This window comes from Eucyclogobius newberryi, unplaced genomic scaffold (genome assembly GCF_026437365.1).
Source record: "Eucyclogobius newberryi isolate DKJ021-1_F unplaced genomic scaffold, fEucNew1.0.hap1 SCAF_15, whole genome shotgun sequence".
Classification (NCBI taxonomy): Eukaryota; Metazoa; Chordata; class Actinopteri; order Gobiiformes; family Gobiidae; genus Eucyclogobius; species Eucyclogobius newberryi.
Window position 1 is genome coordinate 17,172,784 of NW_027315779.1, and position 24,885 is coordinate 17,197,668.

The 24,885-nt window shown below is 44.5% G+C and overlaps 3 protein-coding genes across 4 annotated transcripts; 1 reads left to right on the top strand and 2 right to left on the bottom strand.

The window, feature by feature from the left end:
* The first annotated feature begins 332 nt into the window (after positions 1–332).
* Positions 333–7,043, top strand: cnga2b (cyclic nucleotide gated channel subunit alpha 2b). The gene is made up of 7 exons (XM_072445671.1): positions 333–485; positions 1,398–1,529; positions 1,606–1,716; positions 3,835–4,008; positions 4,712–4,819; positions 4,901–5,007; positions 5,653–7,043. The coding sequence occupies exons 2-7, from the start codon at positions 1,423–1,425 to the stop codon at positions 7,041–7,043; spliced, it is 1,998 nt and encodes a 665-aa protein (XP_072301772.1). The 5' UTR covers positions 333–485; positions 1,398–1,422.
* Positions 7,044–8,688: 1,645 nt separating this feature from the next.
* Positions 8,689–12,139, bottom strand: rraga (Ras-related GTP binding A). Of its 2 annotated transcripts, none has more exons than XM_072446429.1 (10): positions 11,995–12,139; positions 11,634–11,722; positions 10,855–10,954; positions 10,708–10,774; positions 10,395–10,617; positions 10,035–10,130; positions 9,830–9,952; positions 9,658–9,749; positions 9,269–9,384; positions 8,689–9,181 (listed from the first exon to the last, which is right to left on the bottom strand). In XM_072446429.1, exons 2-10 carry the CDS (start codon positions 11,658–11,660, stop codon positions 9,078–9,080), a joined length of 948 nt encoding a protein of 315 aa, XP_072302530.1. In that variant the 5' UTR covers positions 11,661–11,722; positions 11,995–12,139; the 3' UTR covers positions 8,689–9,077. The 2 variants fall into 2 exon arrangements, with proteins under 2 accessions (XP_072302530.1, XP_072302529.1); XM_072446428.1 differs by having other exon boundaries at positions 11,634–11,724; positions 11,973–12,125.
* An 826-nt stretch (positions 12,140–12,965) lies between these two features.
* Positions 12,966–15,790, bottom strand: chmp1b (charged multivesicular body protein 1B). The gene is made up of 8 exons (XM_072446430.1): positions 15,614–15,790; positions 14,557–14,654; positions 14,336–14,482; positions 14,102–14,170; positions 13,910–14,017; positions 13,798–13,841; positions 13,650–13,722; positions 12,966–13,573 (listed from the first exon to the last, which is right to left on the bottom strand). Exons 1-8 carry the CDS (start codon positions 15,627–15,629, stop codon positions 13,529–13,531), a joined length of 600 nt encoding a protein of 199 aa, XP_072302531.1. The 5' UTR covers positions 15,630–15,790; the 3' UTR covers positions 12,966–13,528.
* Between the last annotated feature and the right edge of the window lie 9,095 nt (positions 15,791–24,885).

Below are 24,885 nucleotides of genomic sequence, written 5' to 3' on the forward strand. Positions count from 1 at the left end.
AAACGAATGAAATGTATTTTTTTATATTAAAAAAATTAAGTCTTCTAAATGATTAAAATCTCTCAAATCACATATTTATTCAAACGAGTTCTCTTTTCCTGATGTACTGTGTGGACTGTATGTATGTCCCATTGATCATGGATTTATGAAGCTTCATGCCACAGATGCCTGGCCCCAGACCAAAGCACACATCTGCCTCTTCAACAATCATACATTTCCCAGAGTGCTTCACTGCTGCGCCTCGCGCCTGTGGATGCGAGGAGGAGGAGGAGGAGGAGGAGGAGGAGGAGGAGGAGGAGGAGGAGGAGGAGGAGGAGGAGGAGGAGGAGGAGGAGGAGGAGGAGGAGGAGGATCTAAAGCACCGAAATGTTTCAGGCAGGGTACGGGCATCTCGTGTGTTCCGGAGTGGAGACAAGAGGTGGACAGATGCGTTTGTTTTCAGAGATGTAAATGAAGTGTTCGGAAGTGACTCAACGAGGTTCAAGGTAAGAAACTTTGATTGTTGATGATTATTCAATGTCGCCGATGCCAGTCCTAATCATGGATATAAGAGGATCCCACGTAAAATCAATTCAATATGTAAATAAAGAGAAATAGTTTAGAGCGTTGGTTCCAATAGAGGGGTCCTGGTTCCCCTGGGAGGCATCATGGGCCCTGGAGGGATGTGTGTTCACACAACAAGCCTGAAAGAAAAATCTAACATTATTTAGAAAAATGTGTGTATTATTAATGTGGGGCTGTGGGATCTTGAGAGGGGGCAGTGGTTGGGCAGACTTTAGGAACGTCTGGCCTAGAGGATTTATTTGCTTTTCAAAGACAAACAATGTATTAAGAATAACAAAAATGTACTAAAAAGTGATCTCACCATCCACTTTTGCCCCCGTGACTTCCTATCTAAAACGAATAGTGGCTATTTAACACCGGTATGAAAGAATAATTCAGACTAAATCAGTGAGAAATACCCCCTGTGTGTAGTTATGGGTAAAATAGAGTATTGCACCCAGAGCTCGGGGGCATCAGCGCGGTTTCCTAGTGATGATGCTCCAGGGGGAAAGTAGCTGATAGGCTCACTCCCTCTGCATCTGAGTGTTTTCACTAATGATCCACCAATTAGTCACACACAGTGATAACAGTTGTCTAAACAGCTCATCATCAGCCGGCTGTACAGAGGAGTGTTATTAGAGCTTGTCCTAAAATGTCTTTCAGTGAACTATGTTGTTTTAGTGTAACCAGTCACCACAACAACTCCTTGGTACTGAAGGGATGGAATAGACGGTCCCTTTGGTCCTCGGTGGTCCCCAGACTGTCATCAGCCAGTCATATACACTGTAAACATAGAGACTCCCTGTATGAAACACTGTGACTTTTGATGTCTCGGTAAAGCATGTGTTACTCAGGGGGCAGTAACATGACTGACTCCAGATGAAGATGACAGGCCAGGCAGCGGAGAGGGACCGGTCACCTCATAACCTGTCAGTCAAAACCACCTTAGAGGATGAGATCGAGAGAGCGGAGAGCATTCACAGCAGGTGAACTGTTGTGTATGACATTTAAAATATGAAACTATGCAGCAGAGATAAGGCCACATATTTGTCATGTTTCCAGGGTGCCGTCGGTCTGTGATGACACATGCTCGGAGCTGCAAAGAGTGGCAGCGCTGGACCCTCATGGGGGCCCGTCAAGAAATTCTTTTCAAAGGACAGGTGCTGTCTCAAGGTAACGCTAAGATGCTCTGGGCGATATTGAGTCCTGATTCAGGTGATATATTATGTCTATCCAGCAAAAAAATAGGTTCAAGTATATTAGGCTAAGCCAATGTGAAATTACTGTAAAATGACAGAAATATCACTATGATAATCTGTAATAATCTGTAAATCACAGGGGTGTCAAACATGCGGCCCGGGGGCCACATCCGGCCCCCCAGACGTTTTAATCCGGCCCACTGAACATTTCTAATTTATATGTATCAATTTCCGATTGATATATAGTGTTTTTATCGCTGAAACTAAAAGTCGCACAATCCTTTGTAGCAGGAGCTCCTCCTTGCTGGCGCAAATGCCAAAGGCTGAAAAGTGCAGACGCATGTGAATACTTTACAGACTTGAGCAGAGGTCTGAGCAGAGGATGCTTTGGGAAACACGTGGAATAAAGAAAGAAGACGATTTTGTGGACACTAGAGCTGTGCTAAAAGCGACACTAATGTGAAGCTAACTACAAGGAAACAAACTTCTGTGACGATGCTCTGTATGGAAAACATCTAAACCAGTGCAAACATGGACAGATCAGGGGCAACAGGTAAAACACAGGTCAGAGTGTAATGAAGTATGAACATGAACATGAGTGACGCTGCTGTGAGCACTCATTTGATTCACTACATGAACCTTTGTCACTAAGATAAGCTTAAACTATAAAAATAGTGAGCACATATTGAGGTTTTGCAGTCTATATTCCTGTTCCTGCTGCTGATGGATGAATATGAACTCACCTGCTGCAAATTGTGCAACATTGTCCACATAGAACTATTACTAAGCTAAAGCTTAGTTTAATTTATTTCTTATATTATTTATTGTTTTATTTTTCTATGTTATGTTCGGCTGCAGCGACTGCAGTGATGCAGTCGCTGCATCGGACTGTTGTGGTAAAGAGGGAGCTGAGCCGAAAGGCAAAGCTCTCTATTTACCGGTCGGTCTACGTTCCTACCCTCACCTATGGTCATGAGCTTTGGGTAGTGACCGAAAGAACAAGATCGCGGATACAAGCGGTTGAAATGAGTTTCCTCCGCCGTGTGGCTGGGCGCTCCCTTAGAGATAAGGTGAGGAGCTCGGCCACACGGGGGGAGCTCGGAGTAGAGCCGCTTCTCCTCCACGTCGAGAGGAGCCAGCTGAGGTGGCTCGGGCATCTGTTCCGGATGCCTCCTGGGCGCCTCCCTCGGGAGGTGTTTCAGGCATGTCCCACCGGGAAGAGGCCCCGGGGAAGACCCAGGACACGCTGGAGAGACTATGTCTCTCGGCTGGCCTGGGAACGCCTCGGGATCCCCCCAGAGGAGTTAGAGGAAGTGTCTGGGGAGAAGGAAGTCTGGGAGTCCCTGCTCAGACTGCTGCCCCCGCGACCCGGCCCCGGATAAAGCGGCAGAAGATGGATGGATGGATGTTATGTTCGGCCCCTGACCCAGCCTGAGCATTGAAATTCCGCCCGCGGCCCAAAATGAGTTTGACACCCTTGGTCTACAACAGGATTTATTTCAATATTTATTTTTACCCAGCTATTTTTGCATTTAGTTATTAATACATTAATACACAGAATAACCATAACTTCACTGTTAAACAGACAATCATTTAATTGTTGTTTGTTGCAATATATTGCCCAGCCGTCTGAAGTTATGTACAATATTTTTCGCAGCAGAGTATAAGTTGCACCCCGACCAAAACTATGAAAAAGGTGCGACTTATAGTCCGGAAAATACGGTAGTCATAATATAGTAGGTACAGTACAAATATGAAGCGCCATAAGCAACAAACTTCCGACTATTTTTTACTGAAAAATCAACCAGACATGACAGGTACAGAGTTCTTCCTTAAGGATGGGCTGAAACAGAATGCTACGGCACTCACCAGTGATGAGTAGCCCCCGTTCGTCTGCTCATCCGAGGGGAAGGATAAAGACTGTTCTCTAGCTAAAGACTGCAGGAATCAATCAAAAAACCCCTTTGAGCATATATATGAGGTACCAATAGCACTGTAAGAAGGTTAAGTCAATTTTGCATGATATGGGACCTTTAGTATGAAAGTGACACATAGAATATAATGAACTCTCAGTATTTGATGTTTGCGTTAGACTGGTGAATCTGGTGGTGAGACTCCGGGAGTGGGCGCACAGAAGTCTTGTAGAGGAAGAGGAGCGGCCTGACTCCTTCCTGGAGCGTTTCCGAGGTCCTGAAATCAGAAATGCCCCGAGTCGCTGCAGCAACAACCCACAAGATGGCACTGACGACCCCAAAGGCGTCTTCAAGTATGGGCGATGTCATTTTCTACAGAATGGTCACTATATCACTGCTAATTTCAGTATCGGTGCTATCAGGGACCTTTCTGTTGATATCAGTAAAATGTCCAGATATATTGGGATGATATCTTTTCTACATTTTTTTCTTATTTTGTAGCTAAGAGTGTATGTTTACATGGGGATGCAAGTATCTATATTGAAATATTGATCGATCGATACAGGCTCAAGAATGTGGGTATCAATACTGCTATGCAAATGCCAATACTGATTATCAAATGCAAATTGTAAGACTAGGCATTTATTTTATGGTTATTTATTTTAATTATTATTTATTTAAGGTCAATATTGTCATTATTTTGTGTCAAACACTCCAGGTGCAGCAGATTGATCTGTGTGTTCAGTTTGTCCTTTAGACCCTCTCCTTTTATACATATTTTTTACTGAAACATCTCCAAATAAGGATCAGTATCGAGTATCTGTATAAAAATGTAAAAATACAGTCAACAGAAAAACTACAATATTATATCCAAGAAAACATTTTGTAATTATTTTTACAAAGGGGAAAAAGCTATTTGTGAACTTACCTACAGCATAACTTCAATTTGTGGGCCTTGCAATAGAATTTTAAATAGTGATATCCATATCGGACCATCCCTAATAGGAAATACATGACATAATTTATTTTGAACATACTGTATCTTCCTCTTTTTAGGCGAAGATGGAACTTGTTTGTGGTGTCTCCATCTGACGATGCATACTACCGTTGGCTGTTTGTTATTGCTGTAGCTGTCTTATACAACTGGTTTCTTGTAGTAGCAAGGTGAGGAAAGTACCACGTTAAATTACTGCACCCATAGATTACGCATAATAGATAACCTGTTTTGTTCATTTCTGTCCACAGGGCTTGCTTTGATGAGTTACAAGTGGCTAATTATGTCTGCTGGCTGGTGCTGGACTACCTCTCTGACACTGTGTACTTGATGGACACTTGTGTTCGCCTCCGCACAGGTAAAGCTAATGAAAACGCAGCATCAGCAGAAATACTTTATATCAAAATGAGTTTATAACTAAAATGCTGGACTTGGAAACTGGCAAACAGTACAACAGTAGCAAAAACAATGTTGGAGGAGCCAAAGTCCTGAAATGAATTCATATTTTGCAGTGACATTGGGCTGGGGGAAACTATTTCTATAGTGGATAGTTCCGTCGTTACCATGGTGATACAATGAACACATTAGCAAACACAACCTGTTTTGTAGATGATCTGAAACTCAATAAGTAATACAAAAGGGTTTCAAACAACACATATTCAGGAGCCTGTGATTAATACGAGCGTTCACGGCCCTGTTCAGGTGTTTGAACATAAAAAGTGGCTAATTCTTTTGATCGTAATGTTATTTGAAAAGGCCTTGTTTGACTGTACAAATCTGCTCACATGTTGTAGCTCCAACTAAATCTGCTCTTTATGGTCAGATTGTACTAAAACAAAGCTCAGATTAAAGATGCATCCAGTTAGCTTCCCACCTTAGCTAATTTTGACATCATGTGAAAGGTTTCAGTACAAATGGCTGAAGTGTCTTTCTACGTTATTTTACTCATTTATCATATTAATGCATGAGTTGTAAACTGTGACTCAAATTTGCATTGCTTCAGGTTTTCTGGAACAAGGTCTGCTGGTGAAGGACCACACAAAGCTTCGGGACAGTTATGTTCGCACATTGCAGTTTAAGTTGGATGTGTTGTCCATGCTGCCCACAGACCTGGCCTACATCGCCACTGGGATCCACACTCCACAGCTCCGCTTCAACCGCCTGCTGCGCTTCCCCCGAATGTTTGAGTTCTTCGACCGCACAGAGACCCGCACCAACTATCCCAACATCTTTCGCATCTGTAACCTGGTGCTCTACATCCTGGTTATCATTCACTGGAACGGCTGCATTTATTATGCTATCTCCAAGTCTTTGGGATTTGGCTCGGACACCTGGGTCTTTCCAAACTCCTCCAAATCCAAAGAGTTCGCCTCTCTCACACACAGTTATGTGTACTGTTTGTACTGGTCCACCCTCACTCTTACCACTATCGGGGAAATGCCTGCTCCAGTGCGGGATGAGGAGTACTTATTTGTCGTCTTTGACTTTCTTGTTGGCGTTTTAATCTTTGCCACTATTGTTGGAAATGTTGGCTCAATGATAGCCAATATGAATGCTACTCGTGCTGAGTTTCAAGCTCGAATTGATGCCATAAAACACTATATGCACTTTCGCAAAGTCAGCAGAGATTTGGAAACGCGTGTCATTAAGTGGTTTGATTACCTCTGGACCAATAAAAAAGCAGTGGACGAACAGGAAGTGCTCAAGAACCTTCCCAACAAACTTCAAGCTGAAATTGCTATAAATGTACATCTTGAGACATTGAAAAAAGTGCGAATTTTTCAAGATTGTGAAGCAGGACTTTTGGTTGAACTTGTCCTCAAACTGCAACCACAAGTCTTCAGTCCTGGTGACTACATTTGCAGGAAAGGCGACATAGGAAAGGAGATGTACATTATTAAGGAAGGTAAACTGGCTGTGGTGGCCGACGATGGAGTCACGCAGTATGCCCTCCTCACTGCGGGCAGCTGCTTTGGCGAAATAAGCATTCTCAACATTAAAGGGAGTAAAATGGGCAATCGCCGGACAGCCAACATCCGCAGTTTGGGCTACTCTGACCTCTTCTGCCTCTCCAAAGATGACCTGATGGAGGCAGTAACCGAGTATCCAGATGCAAAAACTGTACTTGAAGAGAGAGGTAGAGAGATTTTAATGAAAGAAGGTCTGTTGGATGAGAATGCTGAAAGTGGTGGGCTGGAGAAAGAGGACACTGAGGACAAAGTGGAGCGACTGGAGACCGGACTAGATACTTTGCAGACACGATTTGCACGATTGCTTAATGAATATACGCATACACAGCAGAGGTTGAAACAGAGACTAACTCTACTGGAGAGGCAGCTGAATCAGACAGACTGCGGGGCTGATGAGGGCAGACAGAGGGACAGGAAAATGTAGTTTAACCACAGAGGAGAGGTTTTTAATCATCAAATATCAATACATTTATAAGTCAGACACAATTGCCTTGTCAGAGCCACTTATTGTGTCTTTGGTAAACATACATGAGCAGGGGATTCACCCTGATATGCATCGCACACTGACTGTACTCCAGGGTCTGGTTGCTCCTCAAGGGAAGCAGTCCAATGAGAAAAGGTGTTTTGCTCTCAGAATCACAAGCATTATTTTCCAATGAATACATTTATCTGAATAGTTCACCTGTTACTTATGCTGTCTGCTGCACATACTGAAAGTATTCAGACACCCTTTAGATTTTTTATCATATACCTGTATTGGCCTGATATCAAAAAAGTGCTTTACAACAACTTTACTATAATTTATGGGCCTAGACATTGACAAATATAATTTAATGGTCACAACAGCAAGGCAAATGTTGAATAGCTGAACCGCTGATACATATCCATATTGGGCCATCAGACTTTACAGTGTAAAGTGAATTACTCACCTCATGGAGACTGACCAATAGCTGAACTGGTTGGATTGATGAAAAGCAAATAACACATGTTTGAGCAAAGAGCTGAATAAATCTGAAAAGCGTGGAATCACTGATTGGCGGGTCACAATTATCTTGAATGTCTGGCAAGACTTTGGCATGGTTAACATATTGCATACTATAGAGAGACCAGTTGTGTTAGTTTTATTATAAAGCTTTGCTCCGGGCTAAAGGGATTTTTCTGTCCTGCCTCCACATTCCATGAATCAACTGAACTACATGAGAAATGTTGATTAGCGCTGAACAATGCCTCTGGTGCAGAGCTACAACATAATGAAAGGAGATAAGTCCACTGCCCACAGCCCTGGAGACAGGACGAAGAGCCACAGAGAGAGTGCTCATTACCTACACTGCCCAAAGGAGTCTAATTAGATTTTAATTTGACTACTTAAATAGTGTAACTAATCTGTATTTGTCCTTTAGAACATAATATATTAGTTTACCTTTAGTGTTCTACTCTGTCTAGGGCCTGGCCTTAGTGCCATACTTTTTATTTTATTTTTTATTTTTTACAAGCAATATAATTTTTACTAAAAAGTGTGTAATTCGGCAAATTTAAAAAGTCAAACACAATTTTAACTTATTTAGTTCTTATAAATAAGAATGCCACAGATGCATGTGGCATAAGAAAATGCATATTTGATTGTGCACTAAAGAAACGTTCAAAGCATTCTCCCCGTCATTCAAAGCAGCTAATCTGGAGCAGTAGTCAAGACACCAGCGCCGCTCCAGATCTGCTTTAATAAACAGGAACTACTTTCTAATATAATGCTTTCTTCAGATTTAAATACATTTCAATAAATCACTTGACTCATTGAACGTTTTGTGTTAAATGGGATTTTGAGCTTGATGCCATGACATCCAGTTCAGTTTACTGTTGTCAGCTCTTTGCAGCTGCTCAAACAGGTGCTACAGTCATATCAATCCTTTATAACGACAGTGCACACAAGTCCACCTTAAACGTGCAATCCATGTGACAGCTGTGCCCAACAACTGCGGGTACAACTTATGCTTCACTGACCACAGCAGCTGGTTGTATGGCTGGCCTCATTTGTCAACATGTTTGTCTAGGTAAAGAAATCACACATCACTTTAAGAAAAAGAACATTTTAATCGATTTTGCATATAGTTTATACTTGTCTAAAAGAGTACAAACGTATATTTAAAAGCGCAACAGTACCTGTTTCTCATTTGTAAATGATTTCACACAAATACAATGCATGAGACAGAAGGAAATGACAAATGCCAAGTGTGGCCAAATTCTCTCTCACTTATCACAACTTATGTCCTTTAACATGACAAAATATATCATATTTCATAATAAACGCAACCAAAAATCAGAACCAAAACATTGATTTCCCCCGGTAACATTTGATTGTGAAAATACAGAGGAAAGGTTACGTGTGTTTTTCAGAACTGAATCACAATGTGCTGTTGGTGGACTGAGTGATTGGCTGAGAGCGTCCACGTGAACATAACGACTAGCGCATTCGCATGTGCAGGCTGTGCTTGGGGCCATCCACCCGCTCCAGCTTCTCAAAGTGTTTCCTAGCGTTTCGGATATTGATGAGCGTAGCTGCAGAGGCTGTGGACAGAGAACAGGCGCAGGTTTACACTGGGACGGTTTGTAAAAAGCGTAAAAGAGTTTGTAGAGATGTATTTTTGCACTTACGTATGGAGGGATCCGACATGATGACCATAACATAAGTGTTAGAGGTAAAAACATCAATGAACGCTGCAAAGTTGGAGTTCCTCACTTCCATACTTTGGAATGACGCTGCAAGTTTACTGGAGTGTAAAAATAAAATTGTTAATTACATTGTAACCGTTATATCTTCTTCCTTTTGTTGTGGTGAGTGCAATGAGGAGACGGAGTTGAGGAACGAAACATTTTCTTGTGTCAACTTATCATGGCGGTTAGGTGTGATAACGCATTGATACATTTCGTGCTTATGTAGTACATAACTATGGTAATTAAGGAAGGACAAAATACATAACAGTAACTGTGCATCTGTGTGGTTTCAATGTGAGGACAGATGAGGATGTGGTAACTGCACTCACCTGCAACTGAGTTTAAACTGTTTGATAATATTGCTAATCTTCTCAAACCGATGTGCGTCACGCTGCTCTTTGCACTGATAGTGAGAGATCACCTGGCAAACAAAGAGGGGAAATTAATAATGACCCGGTCGATGAATCCATTTGTATATTTAACTTAATTATTGGATCTAACCAGAAAAGTCGCTCTCTCAAACAGAAGAACTTCATCTGCTTCAATGATCTGAGCAAAGTTTCTCAGATTTGTCTCCAGTTGCTGTACATTGGGGATGAGCTGATACACTATGCTCGACCATGCCTGTATGACATGACATTAACACGACATAAATACATAAATACAAGTTTAACAAAAAAAAGAATGACCATTGAAAGTTTATAACCTTATACAGCGTTTCATCCCAGATTGATGTCCTAAAGCATGTGCACGCCAATGGTCTTGACAATCTCCTGAGGTCTTCTTCACGCTCTTTGAAAATCTGAAGAAGCAAAAAAATAAAGGAATTCTTGAATCGATTGAGAACAAATCCTACTTTACTAATACAACTTGAAAAAGCTAAATCAAGCCATTTCTGGTTAAGTGATTGCAAACAGATCAAGGACTTTATGTCTAGGCCTTTATCGTTATCTGCACTTCCTGTAGAGTAGTCAAACAGGAATGTCATCACATTTTTTGGATTCCTTAGTCAGAAAATACATTACAATTTTCCTCAGCTTCAACATTTTCTTAATTGTCGACTCACAAGATCTCGTTGGTCCTCTTGTACCAGGTCCATTTTGTGTACGAGACAGAAAACTTTGGCATCAGGGGAGTTTTGCAGAATGGCTTCGAGACAAGACTGGTAGTAATGCATATCTTTCTCCAACTCACGACTTTCAACATCGAATACATAAATGAGAACCTCTACATTTCGGAAAATGTTGTCCCTCTGGCTGGTGAAGTAGTTTTCCATAAATGTGTCCTGCCTGAGGAGGGCAAGGGCAAACTCAAATAAGTTTGAAATACAAATGATTTTAAAAGTAATACAATTTTGAGCATCATTAATAGTACTTTACCCTCCACAATCCCAAAGGTTTAGAACAAGATTGCCGAGAAATCGTACATGGGAGTGTTCAACGTCAACTAAAACAATCATATAAAGAGTTAGTTAATTTGTCAGTGACATAAAACAATGTGTCGGTGGGCGTTGCTGTGCTTCTTACTTGTGGCTCCAAGGCGCCTTGTGTCCCGGGCTATATAATTAGCAAAGATGATGGATCTCATACTCGTCTTCCCAGACCCACTTTTCCCCATCAATAACACCTACAAACACACACAGTGGGTTAAGTTAACGCATAAATAATGGTTGAGGAAGGAATAAAAGCGATCTGTCAGCAAAGACTTTTCCACATCTCATTGTGTCCATAATAATGAGGTTTAATAGTTCTTGTTTAGAAGAGTATCTAGAAGTGGGCAGATTAGGGAACTATTGATAATATTGTGAATTGTCGTTTTGGAAACTAAAACTATTAACCAGTATTGAGTCATTTTGATTTAGGGTTTACAATTTAACTGATACTCAAACCTCAACTATTACATTTAAAGACATGTTTTAACACATTTCTATTGGATTGATATAATACTGTCTGAATATTGTTAACGGGATACTCTCAAATCTCAAGACATTTTGTCAATATGTCCCATGTGACGGTCTTAAGTTTGTAGTTTTAGGATCGCAGTACACATATTTTGACAACCATAGTACATAAGAGTATTACGGTTAGGCACAACAGGCAACACAGTGCTAATATTAGATATATTAATTGGCAGTGTATATAGAGCCGCCATATTAATTACCAGAATAAATGGTAAGAAATGACATAATAGTGATGCCATGTTTGACAATGTTGTAGAAAAACACATAGATAGTTCTCATCCTCTGTGTCAAATGGCTCGAGCTTGATTAAAAGGTGATATTTATAAGTACAAACATGTAGTGAACCTTTTTCTTCATCGCTGAGCCTGACATCGCCCTCAGAAGACACGAGCCGCAGCAGGTCAAAAGACTTCAGTGTTTGCAATTCCTCTCTCAGCTGCGGAACAAACACGTTTTCATTTTCACGTATGTGTCAAACGCAAAACTGTCAAAAGTAAAACTCTTGAGACGTAGAGATAATTCGACACGTGAACTCTGGTCGGCCCAACGAAACGGACATTCTGTAAAGCTAACATTTGGGAATCGGTATTTTTCACACTTCCACAGTAACGTTAGCTTGAGATGCTAAGTTAGCTAACACGACAAACGCACAATTTATGTGAGCAAAATAGACAGCGGTCTCACCTAAAATCCCCAAAGTCCACGTAGCCCAACCGCGTGGAGCTCTTATTTCTGCCCTGGCAGCTGGAGACAGTAATAATGATGAGATTTCAGGACTACACTTGTATTCATTACTTCGCAGAAACCGAGATCAGCTGCTTCCTGTTTACGCCAAAGTCACATGACAAGGCCCCAACCCCCACTGCACTGATATAATCAATATCATTTCATATTAATCATCACAATCTTGTTGACATAACTGGACATAAATCCTCTTCATGAAAAAAAAAACCGTGTTATATAAAGTAGCAACATTTTTGCAACAATTCCTTGAAACACCCCTGGAGGGCGCAGTGAGACTGTGTGCATTCGTGCATAAACATTAAAACAAATGTAGTCATAATCAGAAAAGGTTTATTGCCATTGTTAATGAACAAAATTCACTAACATAGGAACTTGCTTTGGCAAACGTGCTGAATAAATAAGGCTGTTTACAGTGCCAGTCCTTCTGGTAGAATGCAAACTATTTTGGGGGAATTCTGTGTGTAGGTTAATTCATTCAATGAAAGCATGATTATATCAAACTAAACCCACTGTGGCAATCACTTTCAATACTTTAATTTGTATTTTATTTATTTTATGTTAACAGTATCATTTTCAAATTGTTTATCTTACACATACAGCCTGTTTGTCTTTATAATCCGCCAACCAAACATGCCAAGTAATATTTAATTTTTTGCCCTTAGGCATCGGTCTGCACTTGTATCATTAATAAAGATTAAGTGAAATGAATTAAATAATAGATTAAATAGCCTATATTTGACAGAAAAGTGATATTTTATTTTATATTAAAAAAAACACCAATGGTCGCGGGCTGGCCCTCCGCTACTTGCCTGGATTCGAATATGGCCCTCGGAGGAAAATAACTGCCCACCCCTGCTCTACAGTCTATTGCCAACTGATGTACAAAATACAAGAGATAAAATGCTATAACATTTTTAAGTTTATTTGCTTTTCACTCTTTTCCCCACATTAAAACCCTTTACCAAATTCCATGTCACCAGTGAAGATAAGCCAGGAACTGGAAACAATCCCCCTGTAAGTTTATTTAAACTTTAGAAATAAAACAACCTGTTTTGAATTTACACTTGATGTCACTTCACAAGGGGAGATGGATTTTTCTCAAAGAATAAGCGCTTTCAAAAAGTTTGTTTTTTCTAAAAACAGAGTCCATATGACTACAACTGAATCTTTCTTTACACCTCTGAGCAGACATTTTAGATTTTGTTACCTAAAACTGATTTATACTTATGTTCAATATTTCCCATCTCTAAATGTGCTTTTAAATGAAAACACGGAGTCTGACATACAGAGGAACTAATTGAGTATATACACGTTAATGAAAGAATAATCCCTTCCAAAACAATATGAACATGGAAACAAATTAGGCCTTAATAACACGCAACACTGGCAAAGACATGAAGAGAGCTGAGACAGGAGTATAATCATCAGGTATATATATAATCAGGTAGTGTGCAGGGAGTCAAAGCTTGATGGTTCCAGTCAGGAGTAGTACACATTTATACTTGATCTCGAAGTCTAGCAAGCCTTTGAGAAAGCTCATCCTTTAAGAGAAAATAGACAAATCATGAAAGAAGCTAATGTACATGTAATTGTAAACAGATGTATAAAAAAAATTACCTGTTCAGCAGAAGCCACACTCGTCCCCACAGATCCAGTCTGGCCCTGGGGAAGCTCCATGTTCAGGTCCAAACTGAAATAAAAAACATTACATCAAAATCTATGTATTTTTGTGACTTTTAGAATAGGCTGCGGTATAAAGCCTTACCCTGCTTCATCTGCCATTTCATGCAGCAGTGATTCCACTTGGTTCTGAAAAATATGAATCATACTTAAGTGTTCAATAAAAAATATGTAATTTTGTGATCAAATAAATGTACCTGTGGTGTTGTCAATGTGGTGGTGTTGCTCATGGTGTCCTCCATTTGGGCCGTCTGAACATCCAGGGTTTCAAACTGTTGCTCAAACTTATCCATAATGCCTGAAATCTAAACAATAGTGCTGCATTTTAGTGACTTATTATTGGTCATTTTGTAGAATGTATAGGAGAATAGACTGATTGTTTGACTTGCCTTTTCCAGGTTCATGCTCTTTAGAGTTGCATCCATTCCCTTAACTACACCAGCCATGGATTTTGTGACCTATAACAGAATATTCCAGTAACACCGTTATTATTTAAAGAGTTATTTTTTGGATTTAATTTGACTGTATGTGCTGTAGCAGGAATCAAAAGATACAACTAAATTAGTAAGCTACAATTTTGACAAAGCATCTTCAAACAGCTTAAACATTGCATCTATAAGTACCTGGTTCATTGTAACAGCGGTCTGGACTTTAGCTGCCACAGCGTCCACTCGAGCGCTCATTCTCAGAAAATTCACTGACTGGTTCTTCTGTCTGATGGCATTTTCAGCATGGATTCTGGCTACTTCCATATTTCCTTTCTGAACAGCCTAAAGAAAAGGTATTAATTAGTAATCAAATCTTGCACTGAAAACAACAATGATATTTCTGCAGATCTACTTACTTTCTTGACTTTTGCCTTTTCTATTTTTTCTTCTTTGTCGCATTTTTTTGAATTTCTTTGCAGTTCTTTGGCAGCAAACTTCAAATTAAAAAGCTGTTCTGTGGAACGGAGTCAAAGAAACACCCACAATCTGTACAAAAAGTTGCTATGGCCCCTTATATCAGCTTCCTTATAAATATACTATAGTTCAGTGAATGTGGATTTTGACCAGCACAACTCTTGTTTCAGTAGTTGCCAATATGTTTTTACAAATGCCTTTGGGTCTATGAGGTACGTCTCTCAATATTTGTGTTGATTTCGCCAATGTGATATACTTTATGGCAACAATAACAAATCATAGCCATAAGTTATAACCTCAATTTAAAAAAAAAAACACATTTTGGTGTGAATCAGAATCGACATCAAACCCGAGTAGTGGCAAATCAGAAGGGTCCATAGTAAAACATACTTAAAATTGTTCTCTGCATCTATAAAGGGCAGCAGCATTTCCCCCAGTATGCAACAGTCTTTGTGCCTTTGGGCAAGACATTTACCTCCTCCAGTGTCCATATACAATCTTTAAGATTTACCAAACTAGGGGCAGGGAAATTTGGTGTTCAGATTTAATGAGGAAAAGGTCAAGACCCTCACATTTAAGTGTTAATATGTCTCTCTGACCTAGAACCTAGAAGCTGGCTTTAAATTATTATTAGTATTTAATTAACCTTTATGCTTAGGGCGTCCCACATATGGAGAGAACAGAGAGTATTGCCACATTTAAAATAGTAACATAGGCTAATTTTCAGACTTGATGGAAAGTAAACATCACAAACAAAAGTATCCCAGATGAGCACTTAGTTCATATCCCATAGTAAATGTTGTATTAGTGTCGAGGCCCTCATCTATGAAAATCGTTGTATTATGAATAACATAGGCCAGGTAAATTGATCAGAATAAAAGCTAACTTTTAACTAACCTTCTCAAGACCCACAAAATCCAGAAAGGGCCGTAGTAAAAGCTAAACAAACCACAGCCACACCAAAGCGAATTGTTTTTCTTACCACATTTCAAAGGATACTTTCAATGTTAGGCATCTTGACACCACAGTTTGTGAATTCAAGCGTGTAAAAATAAAATCTTCAAAAAATATGCTGAAAAAGTGGCAATTGAAGATGAAATTTACAAAGTAAACTTCAATTCTTCGGGTTTCTCTTCGACGTCGTCCTGACTTCCGGGTCTCTTTCCACAATATGAGTGACGTAATCGTCACATGGTGGTGCTCCGTTCGACGTCACATGGCGCCAGGCCCGCCCTCTGTTGCCAACAATGAATTAAATGTAAAAATATATTAAGAATTGTATTTACTTGCAAGTGAAACGTTTTTCCTCTTCAGTACGTTGATCTGTGGGAAATGAGTGTGTAAGTTTCTTTGAGGGCAGTGAAAGCGCGACTGATGATTAGATTTACGGTGGATCACGGCGCGGAGCGAGGATGACTCACTCCGTCTGATGTGATGTTCACCCCGCAACAGTGCGGCTGTGACATACGCTTTCGCATCATATATTCCTATAGGAGCACGGGAAAACAGTCAAACATTACAAACTAAACATAGGTCAAAATACACGAGGAAACATCTTTTATTGCAAACTTGTGAGGTTGGCACTTTGAAGTGGAGGAGGCAAGACGCGTCGTGATTTACCATACAGTTCGTGACGCCTTATTGCCATGGAAACGGCTCTGCTGTACTGAGAGGAAACAATCCGTACACTTCAACATCAGCCTTTACAACAAGCTCGGACCAAACCTGTTGGATCGGTCATCATCATCTTCTGTGGCCTGGGTTTACATTCATTTGCGTCAAAGCAGCAGGTGAGTTTTTCAGAAAGATTGGCTACTTTTTCTTGTTGCTGTGTCAACCTGTGTGGGTATTTTATACTTTTTAAAATATGACAAATATCCGTTACAGAAAAGTGAACGAAGCGCAGTGTTTGAGTCCAAGAATACGTCGCCTAATAATAAAGAAACATTGTTGTAATTTAGAGTGATATAGGCTAGATAGGACTGGAGCTCCATTACAACAACGCACTTTTATCCCAAAAAATGTTTTTCAATAGAATAGACTAGCTATATGTTTGCGTCAACGCCATTTTAGGGGTGCGTGTTTTTGCACACACACACACACACACACACACAATAAACACACACACACACACACACACACAATAAACACAATAAACACACACACACACACAATAAACACACACACACACACACACAATAAAAACACACACACACACACACACACACAATAAACACAATAAACACACACACACACACACAATAAACACACACACACACACACACACACAATAAACACACACACACACACACACACACAATAAACACACACACACACACACACAATAAACACACACACACACACACAATAAACACACACACACACACACACACAATAAACACACACACACACACACACACACACACACACACACAATAAACACACACACACACACACAATAAACACACACACACACACACACACACAATAAACACACACACACACACACACACACACACAATAAACACACACACACACACACACACACACAATAAACACACACACACACACACACACAAACAATAAACACACACACACACACACACACAATAAACACACACACACACAATAAACACACACACACACACACACACACAATAAACACACACACACACACACACACAATAAACACACACACACACACGCAAACAAACTCAACCAAAAAAAAACAACAACACTTGAGCAGAACAGAGATGCTGTATGACTCATGTAGTGTTCTCAGAAGTGGCAGAGGAGCGGGGGGATGTGGCCCCTCAGGGGCACTAGCGGCTGCTGTGGGTCACGATTTCACTGTCCTGAAGTTATCAGACACGTGTTTACACGATGCACAAGCTTTTTACAGTGCTGTTCAAAGTCAGCTTGTTAGAAAAAACGTACAGCAACACGCCTGACACAGACAGCAACACGCCTGACACAGACAGCAACACGCCTGACACAGACAGCATAACGCCTGACACAGACAGCAACACGCCTGACACAGACAGGATAACGCCTGACACAGACAGCATAACGCCTGACACAGACAGCAACACGCCTGACACAGACAGCAACACGCCTGACACAGACAGCATAACGCCTGACACAGACAGCAACACGCCTGACACAGACAGCAACACGCCTGACACAGACAGCATAACGCCTGACACAGACAGCATAACGCCTGACACAGACAGCATAACGCCTGACACAGACAGCAACACGCCTGACACAGACAGCATAACGCCTGACACAGACAGCATAACGCCTGACACAGACAGCAACACGCCTGACACAGACAGCATAACGCCTGACACAGACAGCAACACGCCTGACACAGACAGCATAACGCCTGACACAGACAGCATAACGCCTGACACAGACAGCAACACGCCTGACACAGACAGCAACACGCCTGACACAGACAGCATAACGCCTGACACAGACAGCAACACGCCTGACACAGACAGGATAACGCCTGACACAGACAGCATAACGCCTGACACAGACAGCAACACGCCTGACACAGACAGCAACACGCCTGACACAGACAGCATAACGCCTGACACAGACAGCAACACGCCTGACACAGACAGCAACACGCCTGACACAGACAGCATAACGCCTGACACAGACAGCAACACGCCTGACACAGACAGCATAACGCCTGACACAGACAGCAACACGCCTGACACAGACAGCATAACGCCTGACACAGACAGCATAACGCCTGACACAGACAGCAACACGCCTGACACAGACAGCATAACGCCTGACACAGACAGCAACACGCCTGACACAGACAGCATAACGCCTGACACAGACAGCATAACGCACTGACACAGACAGCAACACGCCTGACACAGACAGCATAACGCCTGACACAGACAGCAACACGCCTGACACAGACAGCATAACGCCTGACAGACAGCATAACGCCTGACACAGACAGCAACACGCCTGACACAGACAGCAACACGCCTGACACAGACAGCATAACGCCTGACACAGACAGCAACACGCCTGACACAGACAGCAACACGCCTGACACAGACAGCAACACGCCTGACACAGACAGCATAACGCCTGACACAGACAGCATAACGCCTGACACAGACAGCAACACGCCTGACACAGACAGCATAACGCCTGACACAGACAGCATAACGCCTGACACAGACAGCAACACGCCTGACACAGACAGCAACACGCCTGACACAGACAGCAACACGCCTGACACAGACAGCATAACGCCTGACACAGACAGCATAACGCCTGACACAGACAGCAACACGCCTGACACAGACAGCAACACGCCTGACACAGACAGCATAACGCCTGACACAGACAGCATAACGCTTGACACAGACAGCAACACGCCTGACACAGACAGCATAACGCCTGACACAGACAGCATAACGCCTGACACAGACAGCAACACGCCTGACACAGACAGCATAACGCCTGACACAGACAGCATAGCGCCTGACACAGACAGCAACACGCCTGACACAGACAGCAACACGCCTGACACAGACAGCAACACGCCTGACACAGACAGCATAACGCCTGACACAGACAGCAACACGCCTGACACAGACAGCATAACGCCTGACACAGACAGCAACACGCCTGACACAGACAGCATAACGCCTGACACAGACAGCATAACGCCTGACACAGACAGCAACACGCCTGACACAGACAGCATAACGCCTGACACAGACAGCATAACGCCTGACACAGACAGCATAACGCCTGACACAGACAGCAACACGCCTGACACAGACAGCAACACGCCTGACACAGACAGCAACACGCCTGACACAGACAGCATAACGCCTGACACAGACAGCATAACGCCTGACACAGACAGCAACACGCCTGACACAGACAGCAACACGCCTGACACAGACAGCATAACGCCTGACACAGACAGCATAACGCCTGACACAGACAGCAACACGCCTGACACAGACAGCATAACGCCTGACACAGACAGCATAACGCCTGACACAGACAGCAACACGCCTGACACAGACAGCATAACGCCTGACACAGACAGCATAGCGCCTGACACAGACAGCAACACGCCTGACACAGACAGCAACACGCCTGACACAGACAGCAACACGCCTGACACAGACAGCATAACGCCTGACACAGACAGCAACACGCCTGACACAGACAGCATAACGCCTGACACAGACAGCAACACGCCTGACACAGACAGCATAACGCCTGACACAGACAGCATAACGCCTGACACAGACAGCAACACGCCTGACACAGACAGCATAACGCCTGACACAGACAGCATAACGCCTGACACAGACAGCATAACGCACTGACACAGACAGCAACACGCCTGACACAGACAGCATAACGCCTGACAGACAGCAACACGCCTGACACAGACAGCAACACGCCTGACACAGACAGCAACACACCTGACACAGACAGCAACACGCCTGACACAGACAGCAACACGCCTGACACAGACAGCAACACGCCTGACACAGACAGCATAACGCCTGACACAGACAGCAACACGCCTGACACAGACAGCATAACGCCTGACAGACAGCATAACGCCTGACACAGACAGCATAACGCACTGACACAGACAGCAACACGCCTGACACAGACAGCAACACGCCTGACACAGACAGCAACACGCCTGACACAGACAGCATAACGCCTGACACAGACAGCAACACGCCTGACACAGACAGCATAACGCCTGACACAGACAGCAACACGCCTGACACAGACAGCAACACGCCTGACACAGACAGCATAACGCCTGACACAGACAGCAACACGCCTGACACAGACAGCATAACGCCTGACACAGACAGCATAACGCCTGACACAGACAGCATAACGCACTGACACAGACAGCAACACGCCTGACACAGACAGCATAACGCCTGACAGACAGCAACACGCCTGACACAGACAGCAACACGCCTGACACAGACAGCAACACACCTGACACAGACAGCAACACGCCTGACACAGACAGCAACACGCCTGACACAGACAGCAACACGCCTGACACAGACAGCATAACGCCTGACACAGACAGCAACACGCCTGACACAGACAGCATAACGCCTGACAGACAGCATAACGCCTGACACAGACAGCATAACGCACTGACACAGACAGCAACACGCCTGACACAGACAGCAACACGCCTGACACAGACAGCAACACGCCTGACACAGACAGCATAACGCCTGACACAGACAGCAACACGCCTGACACAGACAGCATAACGCCTGACACAGACAGCAACACGCCTGACACAGACAGCAACACGCCTGACACAGACAGCATAACGCCTGACACAGACAGCAACACGCCTGACACAGACAGCATAACGCCTGACACAGACAGCATAACGCCTGACACAGACAGCATAACGCACTGACACAGACAGCAACACGCCTGACACAGACAGCATAACGCCTGACAGACAGCAACACGCCTGACACAGACAGCAACACGCCTGACACAGACAGCAACACACCTGACACAGACAGCAACACGCCTGACACAGACAGCAACACGCCTGACACAGACAGCAACACGCCTGACACAGACAGCATAACGCCTGACACAGACAGCAACACGCCTGACACAGACAGCATAACGCCTGACAGACAGCATAACGCCTGACACAGACAGCATAACGCACTGACACAGACAGCAACACGCCTGACACAGACAGCAACACGCCTGACACAGACAGCAACACGCCTGACACAGACAGCATAACGCCTGACACAGACAGCAACACGCCTGACACAGACAGCATAACGCCTGACACAGACAGCATAACGCCTGACACAGACAGCATAACGCCTGACACAGACAGCAACACGCCTGACACAGACAGCATAACGCCTGACACAGACAGCAACACGCCTGACACAGACAGCAACACGCCTGACACAGACAGCAACACGCCTGACACAGACAGCAACACGCCTGACACAGACAGCATAACGCCTGACACAGACAGCATAACGCCTGACACAGACAGCATAACGCCTGACACAGACAGCATAACGCCTGACACAGACAGCAACACGCCTGACACAGACAGCATAACGCCTGACACAGACAGCAACACGCCTGACACAGACAGCATAACGCCTGACACAGACAGCAACACGCCTGACACAGACAGCATAACGCCTGACACAGACAGCATAACGCACTGACACAGACAGCAACACGCCTGACACAGACAGCATAACGCCTGACAGACAGCATAACGCCTGACACAGACAGCAACACGCCTGACACAGACAGCAACACGCCTGACACAGACAGCAACACGCCTGACACAGACAGCAACACGCCTGACACAGACAGCATAACGCCTGACACAGACAGCATAACGCACTGACACAGACAGCAACACGCCTGACACAGACAGCATAACGCCTGACACAGACAGCAACACGCCTGACACAGACAGCATAACGCCTGACAGACAGCATAACGCCTGACACAGACAGCATAACGCACTGACACAGACAGCAACACGCCTGACACAGACAGCAACACGCCTGACACAGACAGCAACACGCCTGACACAGACAGCATAACGCCTGACACAGACAGCAACACGCCTGACACAGACAGCAACACGCCTGACACAGACAGCATAACGCCTGACACAGACAGCATAACGCCTGACACAGACAGCAACACGCCTGACACAGACAGCAACACGCCTGACACAGACAGCAACACGCCTGACACAGACAGCATAACGCCTGACACAGACAGCAACACGCCTGACACAGACAGCATAACGCCTGACACAGACAGCAACACGCCTGACACAGACAGCAACACGCCTGACACAGACAGCATAACGCCTGACACAGACAGCATAACGCCTGACACAGACAGCCTAACGCCTGACACAGACAGCAACACGCCTGACACAGACAGCAACACGCCTGACACAGACAGCAACACGCCTGACACAGACAGCATAACGCCTGACACAGACAGCATAACGCCTGACACAGACAGCAACACGCCTGACACAGACAGCATAACGCCTGACACAGACAGCAACACTCCTGACACAGACAGCATAACGCCTGACACAGACAGCAACACGCCTGACACAGACAGCAACACGCCTGACACAGACAGCAACACGCCTGACACAGACAGCATAACGCCTGACACAGACAGCATAACGCCTGACACAGACAGCATAGCGCCTGACACAGACAGCAACACGCCTGACACAGACAGCAACACGCCTGACACAGACAGCAACACGCCTGACACAGACAGCATAACGCCTGACACAGACAGCAACACGCCTGACACAGACAGCATAACGCCTGACACAGACAGCAACACGCCTGACACAGACAGCATAACGCCTGACACAGACAGCATAACGCCTGACACAGACAGCAACACGCCTGACACAGACAGCATAACGCCTGACACAGACAGCATAACGCCTGACACAGACAGCATAACGCACTGACACAGACAGCAACACGCCTGACACAGACAGCATAACGCCTGACAGACAGCAACACGCCTGACACAGACAGCAACACGCCTGACACAGACAGCAACACACCTGACACAGACAGCAACACGCCTGACACAGACAGCAACACGCCTGACACAGACAGCAACACGCCTGACACAGACAGCATAACGCCTGACACAGACAGCAACACGCCTGACACAGACAGCATAACGCCTGACAGACAGCATAACGCCTGACACAGACAGCATAACGCACTGACACAGACAGCAACACGCCTGACACAGACAGCAACACGCCTGACACAGACAGCAACACGCCTGACACAGACAGCATAACGCCTGACACAGACAGCAACACGCCTGACACAGACAGCATAACGCCTGACACAGACAGCATAACGCCTGACACAGACAGCATAACGCCTGACACAGACAGCAACACGCCTGACACAGACAGCATAACGCCTGACACAGACAGCAACACGCCTGACACAGACAGCAACACGCCTGACACAGACAGCAACACGCCTGACACAGACAGCAACACGCCTGACACAGACAGCATAACGCCTGACACAGACAGCATAACGCCTGACACAGACAGCATAACGCCTGACACAGACAGCATAACGCCTGACACAGACAGCAACACGCCTGACACAGACAGCATAACGCCTGACACAGACAGCAACACGCCTGACACAGACAGCATAACGCCTGACACAGACAGCAACACGCCTGACACAGACAGCATAACGCCTGACACAGACAGCATAACGCACTGACACAGACAGCAACACGCCTGACACAGACAGCATAACGCCTGACAGACAGCATAACGCCTGACACAGACAGCAACACGCCTGACACAGACAGCAACACGCCTGACACAGACAGCAACACGCCTGACACAGACAGCATAACGCCTGACACAGACAGCATAACGCACTGACACAGACAGCAACACGCCTGACACAGACAGCATAACGCCTGACACAGACAGCAACACGCCTGACACAGACAGCATAACGCCTGACAGACAGCATAACGCCTGACACAGACAGCAACACGCCTGACACAGACAGCATAACGCCTGACACAGACAGCATAACGCCTGACACAGACAGCAACACGCCTGACACAGACAGCAACACGCCTGACACAGACAGCATAACGCCTGACACAGACAGCAACACGCCTGACACAGACAGCAACACGCCTGACACAGACAGCATAACGCCTGACATAGACAGCATAACGCCTGACACAGACAGCAACACGCCTGACACAGACAGCATAACGCCTGACACAGACAGCATCACGCCTGACACAGACAGCAACACGCCTGACACAGACAGCATAACGCCTGACACAGACAGCAACACGCCTGACACAGACAGCATAACGCCTGACACAGACAGCATAACGCCTGACACAGACAGCAACACACCTGACACAGACAGCATAACGCCTGACACAGACAGCAACACGCCTGACACAGACAGCATAACGCCTGACACAGACAGCATAACGCCTGACACAGACAGCAACACGCCTGACACAGACAGCAACACGCCTGACACAGACAGCATAACGCCTGACACAGACAGCATAACGCCTGACACAGACAGCATAACGCCTGACACAGACAGCAACACGCCTGACACAGACAGCAACACGCCTGACAC